Genomic DNA, 10,613 nt, shown 5'->3' with positions numbered 1-10,613 from the left:
ATTACTTAGTTAGACCTTTGGATGTATTTATCTCCACTCTCTAATCACAAGAATTACTTAGTTAGACCTTTGGATGTATCTAGGTACAATAAAGTTAACGACCTTTATTCTGTTTTAGTTTTTGCAATATTGTACTCCTTTTCCTTCATGTTGTCTTTACTTTTGTAAGTTTGGTTGTAATTTACGACAAGAAATCTATATTGTACTCAAAGGAGTCAAAAGTCTCCAAACCATGTAATGTATTGGAATTAACTCCTACATATGAATGAAAGTTCTGGTTTATCTCAAAAAAATTGGAGATACCAGAGTTCAAATTTTACCTTTCAAAAAAGTTGCTACTCAAGATGACAGTAAAACTATTTTGCCATAACCCAAATATATCGGAGCAACAAACATAAGACCCTGGCAGACGTACGTAGATGTATCCTTGTGTGTTTGTTTCAGGTCATATCTGACACCTCGTACGCTCGCCTATGTTATGAGCAAAATGCAAACCAACAGACAATGCTAACAAGAACTAAAAGAATGGAATACAGAAACGATCAAAGAAGAGAGTAGAGAAGAAACCACATATAATAACTTCAATTAAAATAGAGTCAACCATGAAACAATAAATATCCCTGAATTACCTTGAGGAAAGACAAACTACTCTCAAAACTTGAGCCATCTCTTCTCCTTTTCTTTGCTAAAAACTGCAGTGGATGCAGACGCATGAGCTGCCTCAGCATCAGCCAAAGCCTTCCTTGTTTCACTCAACTTTCTCGAAAAAGCTTCATAAACTTTTTTCTCCTTTCGGTTTCGGTTTACCATTTCTTCAAGCTTTTCAACCTGAAATTTCAAGTCTTTTACTTCATCATCATAAGCAACAAGAGACCTCCTGTCTTCTTTCTTAATTTCTACCGGTCCTTTGCTCTTTTGAGTTTTGCTTTGTGATGAAAGCTGATTATTGATGAAACTGAAGACATCTGGTTCTGAGTCGTTCTTAATTTTCGCTGCTCGTGCTGCAGCTGCAAATTTCTTATCACGCTTTCTCTTCCCACCTCTACTTCGCTTCTTAGCTTGTTTTTCTTTGCTATCAGATTCTCCCTTTTTGCGTGATTTTTGTGCGTATTCAAGTGATTGTTTTGGTGGAAGAACCTTTATAGAGACTGGGTCAACCATTCCTTGACCAGATGCACCTAGTCCCATTCCTTCCCGGTACCCCATGTTGGCCATCATCTTTGAAGCTATGCCTCGTGTATGGTTCTCCCATTTTGCAAATACGGCAGTATCAGTCTGGATGCCTCTCTGCAATACCGTTCCTTCCAAAAATCCTATACCTTTAGGGTTATCTTCTTCCTCCTCTTCTTCATCTTCATAGTCACTAGAATCGAGCTCTTCTGAACTCGAGTCACCATCTTCTTCGTCCTCTTCACTCATTTGAGCATATTCAGAAAGAGAAATTTCGTCGCCCCTAAGCATCGAGGAACTACCATTATCACAAAAGACAACCTGTGCCATTCCAAGTTCTTCGTCCCATGATTCTAGCTCCGCCCTCTTCCAAATTCCAGAATTGATATCTGAGATGGCCCATATGCTGGAGCCCACTAATGATTTTCCCCACATTGTTGGGATATATTTCTTGAGGGAAGATATAGCAACATCAAGTCCTGTAGAAACAAATCACTATGTTAGCTCAAACTTGCGAGGTCATGAAGTGAGCTCATTGTTACTTGTTAGCACCATGAATGCCATGTGTGATACAATTGATAACAGCACTCTCCTGAGGAATTTACTAAGCTTTTATAATTATCTCCCAAGAATGAAAGAAATTGTTGAAATCGGCAATAGAGGTGGAGATACGATAATATGAGCAAATAAGCATAAATTACTAGCAAGGGAGCGATTTACGCTCCATCATCTAGGAACAGCTAAAACGTACCATGAGACAAGCGGCAGTTATTACCAAATCGACATCTCTGTTGTAGGAAAAACTTGCACATCTGCAGTTAAGAGAGCTCAAATTAGTAAATGATGGTACCGCAAATACAAATTTCTAAGTTTATGATTGAAATTAGCTCAGACAAATGGTAGAAGCAGAAAACTGATATTTGCAAAACCCATCATTTCCAAGATTTCTTTCATTAGAATAAAACAATTTATTTATGGTTCTTAAGGAAGGAATCCAGAGATCGACAACTGTCCTGACATTCAAAATCGACAAATCTCTTCACTAAAATAAACATGTACTTGTTATGATATCTTTCTGAACAAAATAAGCAAATAATCAAAAATGGTTCCCAACATTGTGGAGATGCTCTCTGGCTATTTGTAAAGAAACTTCTATGAAGTCCCTCAAAAGATTTAGAACTTCTGTGTACATAAATCTACACAGCCGATCAGCTGAAGTTAATCCTCGGTACTTTTGCTCGTTCGCCTTGCGCAAATTGACTATCCAAAGAAATGTCAAAAAGGACGATAAGGAACACCACCGTGGATTTTGCACGTCTCAACTCTCAACTTATATGTTCACCTATCAAGCAAGCCAACTTTATAAGACTAGGGTTAGACTGGTCTGTGAACCTGTGATAGCAGGATATGCGAACTCACCCATTATTGTTAGTTGTGTAATTTATGGCTGTTCGGTTATATCATCTTACCACTTCTCTCTTCTCCCTTGTTCAATATGGACTCATAAGATCCTTTTCGCAGTGACTATCAGTAACTTGTTCACTGCAGTTTAAGTTGCACAGCAACTGAACGACCTTGAAAAAGAGAAGAAAACTCTCTAACCATGTTCAAGAAACATATTCAATTGACCAAAATTTCATCAATACTGGTTGTCGACATCTTATCCTCCTAGTAGCATGAACGAGGTTCGATAACAGCACTACAGGTCACAAAGAAGAACACCATGGGTTTTTTTTTTACATTTGGAACCTACATGAAAAAGCTTCATACATACCCAGCGTTCAACAAACAACCTCCCAGAGGTGAACTTAACTACGGTAAAAAAAAAAAAATAGTACATGCATAAAAGGATTGGAGCACTAACCAACATGTTCTCAGACGTGGGTGTAAGAAAACTGATCCTTGCAGAACTACTTTTATCATCAATTCTAACTATTCGACCATTATACCACCGCCCATCAATGTGTCGGAATCTACATTTTGATTCCAGTGAGTAACTATCTGCTTGCAAATGCTCCACTTCAATATTTGTCGGATCAAGAGGCTCCGCTTCAACCTTTGTTGCGTCAAGAGGCTCCTCCACGTGGACATCCGGAAAAACAGCATCAACTTCTCGTAATAGTCTTGACCGTTTTAGTTCAAGAAGTCCTTCCTCGGCATCCCTGATCGCCACAAGAAGCTCCTCATGAACCTTTACCAACAAAAATGTTATAGCCTACTAACTTGAACAACAACTTATTGAAGCTAGGCGATAATCAAATTAACAAAGTGTCCTAGAAAAGAGTTTCATTTCTTTTACGGACAACTATTGAATTATCATTTTTAACAAAAAACAAGAAATGCATGGAATAATTGCATACGTAAACAAGCAAACTAACTCAAAATCATTATTTTAAGTCTTTACACAACAAATCATACCCTTTGCTCATTGAATTGGTAGCAGATATTTCTCTATTGGGAGAGTAACAACTAATTTCAATCTTATTACAGAGAGAAAATCTGAATACGGTATGAACTAAATCCATGTAAAGGAGGGTAGTTTCTGTTTGTTTTTGATGTTCCAGTAAATACGAAGAACAACATTAGTGAAATTTCAAATGAAACCCTAAATGGAGGACAAGAAGTTTTAACGGAAGACTTACTGAATGAAGCTCTGAATTTGTAGGATCGGAAATTAGGGCTTCATTTATAGCTGTAAGTGATTCTTTTTGTTCTTCTAATTGAAGCTCTAACTGCTTCTCTAGAGAAATTTCTTCGTCGTCCGCCATTACAGAGAGAGAGAGGGAGAGAATTTTACAGAAAGAAGATTATAAAATGGATTTGAATAGAGAAACCGCTCTAGAAGAATCCCTTGTTTGAACCCCCTGCCCTGAAGAGCTAGCTAGCTCGGGCTCAGAATTTCCACCGTTCAGATTGCAAGCTAATAATGCGAGTTCCGTGGTAGGGGTTTATAATGAAAATAAGTAAAGCCCTAGGTGCTCAACTTTAGGTGCCATATCATTGTGGATGTTGTAAAGCAATCCCACGTTGGTGGGAGACAGGAGTGTGGTGCTCCTCTTAAGAGGTTAAGCACCCTTCCCTAGTGAGGCATTTCTAAAAACAGTGAGGTCCAGATGTGCCAAAGCGGACAGAATCACTAACAGCCAGCCCGGAAGGTTGGTACGCACCATCCTATAACACGTTGATATTTAGTCTAATAAGAAATTCGTCTTGCGCCAACAACTGGTAGCCATGTTGGTAAGTGCATCTCGGACAAAATGAGAAAATTAATAACCCTTGATTAACATAATCGTTGGCTTAGGGCTCAAATTACAATGCTAGAGAAATATGAAATGACATATTTTACCATTTTCTTTAATATGTGTTCGGTTAAATCGATCAACCGAGCTGAACCAAGTCGAATCAAATTATGTCGGCCGGACGAATGATCAACTCGACTTTGACCCCCGATTTAGTCAAATTGGTTCGACTTTCGCTCAAGCCAAAAAAAAAGGGAAAAAACTGTCGCTGGTTAAGACAAATAGGACTGGCCCGCGCCGCCTTCTAAACATTGGACAAAAATCATAACGAACGAATTAGTTTCTTAAATTTGCCTCTCTTCCCTAAATTATGTATACTTCTTTCTTCATCCTGAAAACCTTTGTAAACGAGGCAAGGAATCGAAAAGGTAGAAGATAATCAAACATTCAAACCCTATTTCTTTTTCTCTCTCAGATCGTGATTCATACACTTTTACTTCCTTCTTTCATCGTGAGTTCCTTCTTTATCTTACCTAACTAATTCTTAATTAGTGGGATCCTAAGCTTTTAATTTCTTGATTATTTTGATTTCTAATAATTTGGGTTTGTTTAGTTTGATAAGAGTAAACCCATGTTTATTGTATTATGAGCTGCTATATGGTGTTTGTTGTTTTGTCTGAATGAAATTCTTTTATGTAAATTGATGACCCTGGTTGATATTCACCCATGATATGTTGAAATTTGGGTTCTTATATGGATTTTGATTTCTTGTTGTGGTGTTCATGGATCTTTTTATTGGATTTCTATAACGGAATTGAGTCTGATTTGGTTTTAGAATTGTTTGATTTGTGTTTGTTTAGATGCTTGTCAATTTGTTGAAAAAGGCCTCTTCTGTGTGTGGGTAGTTTTGAATTGATTTTCGATTTTAAAAAAGATGTGGGCGAATCCATAGAAAATTCAAGAGTCATCTAAAGACATTTTAGTGTCCTAATAGATATGATGTATCTCATTACCGACATAATTGGCATGTTTAAAGTCTTCACTACTAGTCATGTTGACGGTGCACATTCAAAATTTATGTAGTGTCCGAGTAGCAAACAGTTTGATGTGGTAGAAATAGCTGATCGAGTAAGTGGTTTTAATACGTACATTATCTAGTTTGTTTTTTTTTTTGATGAAATATACATTTTCTAGTTTATGTGCATACTTTCTTATTAACAATCAATTGTGGTTCATATTTTTTCATGTTCTTTTTAGAATTCTTTTAAATCCAATTTGCCACACCATCTTGACCTCACCATGACGACGTGACCTTATTAACACATCACCCCCAGCATTCCCAGCTGGCCCTCGCCACCACTGTCATCACAACACCTCAATTATCACCTACCCACTATGTTGTGATAGCGAGTTTTCGTAGTTTTATTATTATACAAATCATCTCACTTATAGACTTTTTTACATCGTAATTTTCCCAACAAACTCCTCGCATTCGTAACTTAGACTACTTGTTCCTCGTTTTCATGATTACTTCATTACTTGCTTACTTTATCTAGGGATAACTGGTTGAAATAGACAAGTGGAAGAGAACTATGTAAATAACTTTGGCTGGAGAGGAATTTGATACAGAAAAAACTGCGTCAAAGGTAGTGGAGGGGAAGATACACAATATAGCTCTTCCACTTGTTGTTAGACTTAGTGGACATTTCGAGGTAGAAAATTATGATAGCAACTTTAGTCTTGTAGGATTGACCTGTTTTCTTCTGCGGAATCACTCATAGTTTGAGCAGTCATGCGTTAGCCACCAGATTTGTATTTAGACCACTTCAATGACAGTTTCACAATAGTTTCACTCAATCTGCTGATTTGCCTGAACTATCTGCCTTTATCATCTTACACATTACAAAGAAAATATTAACAAATATGTATTACTTTTAGATCAATGCTCACGGAACTGTTAATGTGATTTTTCTGAGGGAATTGGGTCAATATTGGAATTGCTTGAGTTTTGGTTGTTTAGATGTTTGTTAATTTGGTAAAAATGCTTCCTCTTTGGGTAGATTTGAATTAATTTCAATTTTAAGAAAATGCGGGCATATCTATAGAAAACTTTAGCTGCAAAAATTAATCTCCTAGACATATTGAAAGTGTATTAATTGAATATCATGGACAGTTCAAGACTCAGTGTCCTAATCCACTACCCCTTCAATTGAAAATCAACATCTTTCTCTTCAATCATGATATATACCCGTCGACCTCGTTCCGTTTTGAGTTCTTTCTTAACCTTACCCTGGTTTCTATTTATCTAACTTCTTCTTAATAAGCTGGATATAAACTTTTAATTTCCTAATTATTTTGAGTTTCAATGATTTGGGTTTGGTTACGTTGATAATAGTTAAGCCATGTTTATTGGATTTCGAGCTAGGAGGTGGTGCTTGTTTTGTCTGAATTTTCTGTAGATTGATGACCTTAATTGGTATTCATCTAAGATGTGTAGATATTGGTCTGTTTATCAGATATCTGTGGTGGAATTGAATCGATTTGGTATCAGAATTGTTTTTGTTGTATTTATTATATTAGATGCTTGTTAATGTGTTAAATGCTTCCTTTGCCTGTGCATAGTTTTGAATTTACTTTGTATTCAGGAAAGATGTGGGAGACTACAAATCGTTAGGAAACTTTAGCTGGAAATTTTAGTCACATGACATTTTGAAAATGTCCTAGTTGAATACCATCGACATTGCAAGACATTTTAGGGTATTGCGTCATCGGTCATCCTAATAGATTTGATTTATCGCAGTACCAACATAAAGACCACTTCAATTAACAGCCATCAGAAACACTGCAATTATCACATGACCACCATGTTGTGATAAAGAGTTTTTTTTAGTATTATTGTATGAACTAGTTCATTTGTGAACCTTTAATTTCGTCAACTTCCCAACAAACTCCTCCTAATTCTTAATTTCTCAAACTAGACTTATTGTTCCCAGTTTTCATGACTACTTGATTATCTTATTTAGGGTATAACTTATCGAGACAGACATGTGGCGGATAGCTATGTAAATGGAAGTTGAAGGGCATAATCGCTTACTACGGGGATACAACATTTATAGCTTTGCATTATATTACATGATCTCGGTTTCACCTCTATATGTTTTTTTTACCATTAATCCAAATAGCGACTAAACTGGTCATGGTGGAGGTCTCTATCAATTTCTTTACTCTCATATTCCTACCTAAAATCAGGATCAACATATTGTCAATGTAACTGATTGAGACTTTCATCACAACTAATTAAGGGCAGATATTTTTAAAGAACAATAAAATACATAAGGTTGAATTGAGATTCTGTTAATATAATGCGAAACCAGCCAATTTCTTATCTTCGTAGTAAGCCGTTATGCTCTTCAACTTTCTGTCAGCATAGTTATTTTCCACATGCATGTTGCGATCAGTTAAACCTACCTGGTGATGCAATACTTTCTCAATTTTTTTGTACAATGGGCAAAGAATGACTTACGTATGATCATCTTAACAAGAAAAGTGGAGAAGATTGCATCATAAGATAACCAAGTCATGGAAGACATATGATATGTTACCACACTGAAATATAAAAACCATTAAGGTGGTTTTAAAATAACGAAAAGTTAACATTCTACTTTTAGAAGTTCAAAGCTCTGAGGAGTTTGTCTGCCCAAGTGCGGACTTAAAATTTATATAAGAGATTGTTAGTATAGTAATATTAGAAACTTAATATGACAACATGATGGTGGGGTGACAAGGGTGTGGTTATGATGTGCCAGTGGCACTAAGGTCAGGTTGGGATGGTGATTTGGTGCAATGGCATGAGTGATGTGTTAGTGAGGCTGTTTGATGAGCCGACCACAGGTCATGTGGCATTGAGGTGCCATGACTTTTAGTTTTTCACTAAATCTAGTGGTGGTTATGGGAAATATAATATTTTGTTGTAATCCAATGGTCTCGTATTTATGAGGAAGAATATGTTGCAGAAATAACTTTCCCTGGAGTGGAGAGGAATACAATACAGCAAACGATGCCTTAATATAGCTCTTCTACTTGTTAGTCGACAATTCGAGGTAAGAACATTATTATACCACTTCACTTTAATCTGCTGAATTGCCTGAATTAGCTGCCACTGTCATCTTACACATTACAAAAAGAATATATATACAAATATGTATTACTATTAGATAAATGCTCATGGATTTGGTACTACAATTGGTTAAGTTGGCTGTTTGATGCTCGCGAGGTTGTTTCAAATGCTTCCTTAGTGGGTAGATCTGAATTGGTTTTCAACTTCAGGAAAAATGTGTCCTAATGGAAAGCCATGGACATATATAGATATTCAGTGTCCTAATTTTGTAATCGACTACCCCTAATGTGAGAGCGACATAACTGGCATGTTTAGCCTTAATTGCTAGTATTGCAGATGATACCCGGTGAAAATGAATTAAGTGTCTGAATAGCAAACGCTTTGGGGCAGGTCGAAATGGCTGGCAAGGAAGTGGTTCTGATCTTTCTATTGATTGACATACATAAACATCACATAAATTAAAAGACATTTAAAATACAATGTATACCAAAAATTGTCGAATGCAAGAGTTATGAGTAAACATCGCAACTCTTGCCTGATGACACTTTACAAGATCTTTGATGGACAAGGATTAAACGAGAAAGAGTTCAAAATCGAAAGATAACATTAGAAACCATCCACTAGAGAGATATCTTAATAAACTTTAACTAAGAACGAGATATCTTAATAACCTCTGGTATTACCGCTCATTCTCAAGTTTACTCGTTAGTCGTTACAAAGATTCACAAATTTCTTGATCACTATACTATATTTTAATAGCGTAGCTGCAAATAGTCTAAGGTAGTGTTTATTTTTTTGCCAGGTCAGATTTATGAATGTTTGTTTCGTCTGACTGGTAAAATCTGACTTGTCTGAATCGCTGTTTTGGGTTGATTTGGGTCCCTTTGAGTAATACGACTCAGATTCAGATATAGCAGGCTAGTCAGGTTAATAAACCTGATATAAAATCTTGTTTTACCTTTCCTACATTGTTTCTTTCAGACGTTTAACTACATTATGGTTCACTGCTATGATATGTTGCAGGAATTTTTTGGCTAAATTTGGAGGTGAGACCAAACTATGGTCATCGACAGTATAGTATTATCACCTCATAGAAGGTCCCAAACTTCATTTACTCATTCCTCTTTCAAAAGATCTTCGGGTGGTCGAGATGAGATGTGTAGCTGCAAAATTCTTATTCAGCGTCACCGCTTTCTCTTGACAATGCTGGCGCTCTTGGCTTTCTTGTGTACAATCTATCTTTATTTTGCTGTTACTCTCGGAAGTGGGGATGAAACATGTTCGGGGATGACAAGAACAGAGAAGGCGTTATGTAGATTAGAACAAGCTAAAGCTTCTTTAGGCAAAGGAAAATTGAAGTTTTTCTAGCAAAAACAATGAAGGATCATCATCCTTACCAAGAAGTACTTCTGTTCTTACAAGGTTCTGTTCCCAAATATTGGATGCCCTTCCCCTTCAATTATTCATAAAAAGAGTTTTGTTCTTATTTTAGTATTCTTCTTCACGTTTTAGTGGAAAGTGAAAAAGATAACATGGAAAAGCAAAAGTTGTAAATTTCTAAATAATCATATTGGTCTTGATTGTGAGAAGTTCTAAAAAAAATTATTTCTATTTCTGGAACTTTGAAACTCTTACAATCATTGATCTTCATGTATTCTATTCCTTTAGGGCTTGAGTAATGGTTTGGGAGATGAAGGAGTTCGACTGATGGGAATAAATTGTTACCCATACCTTTGTTTGAGAGAAACTTTTGATTAGCCGTTTTCACATGGTCGGGGCCTCCACGATTTTATTCCAAATCCACCTTTTCATTTTCATCTGGGCCAGCGCAGGGTTCAAGGTGGTCAGGATACTCGTGTTAACCTCCCGAGTCAGGTCTCAGGTGATAGAGTTCCATCATATCCACCTCCCTGAAGGCTCTATCGAGGGGTTTGCTTGTGGAGGTTTCGTACGTGCAATCTCGATCAATCATTTGTCTTCTTAAGTGAGACAAAGTTGGTCAATATTTGACTTGACACGAGTGTCCCCACTCCTTAGGTAAAAGTAGAAAACTTAAGGACTAAGAGACTCACCTGTCAAGGTTAGTA

At 36.6% G+C, this 10,613-nt stretch overlaps 1 protein-coding gene and 1 long non-coding RNA gene across 2 annotated transcripts; one reads left to right on the top strand and one right to left on the bottom strand.

The window, feature by feature from the left end:
* Positions 1-555: 555 nt before the first annotated feature.
* LOC147564237 (zinc finger (CCCH-type) family protein / D111/G-patch domain-containing protein) lies at positions 556-4,199 on the bottom strand. The gene is made up of 4 exons (XM_086644720.1): positions 3,813-4,199; positions 3,035-3,361; positions 1,922-1,982; positions 556-1,649 (listed from the first exon to the last, which is right to left on the bottom strand). Exons 1-4 carry the CDS (start codon positions 3,936-3,938, stop codon positions 652-654), a joined length of 1,512 nt encoding a protein of 503 aa, XP_086500846.1. The 5' UTR covers positions 3,939-4,199; the 3' UTR covers positions 556-651.
* Positions 4,200-4,429: 230 nt separating this feature from the next.
* LOC147564236 (uncharacterized) lies at positions 4,430-10,256 on the top strand. The gene is made up of 3 exons (XR_015226374.1): positions 4,430-4,920; positions 8,423-8,509; positions 9,550-10,256. It is a non-coding gene; the product is annotated as an uncharacterized LOC147564236 (long non-coding RNA).
* The last annotated feature ends 357 nt before the right edge of the window (positions 10,257-10,613 follow it).

The sequence above is a fragment of the Eschscholzia californica genome, unplaced genomic scaffold (assembly GCF_041429995.1).
Source record: "Eschscholzia californica isolate CP2 unplaced genomic scaffold, dmEscCali1.0.p SCAF_1, whole genome shotgun sequence".
Taxonomy (NCBI): domain Eukaryota; kingdom Viridiplantae; phylum Streptophyta; class Magnoliopsida; order Ranunculales; family Papaveraceae; genus Eschscholzia; species Eschscholzia californica.
This window is presented reverse-complemented; position numbering and strand designations above follow the sequence as displayed.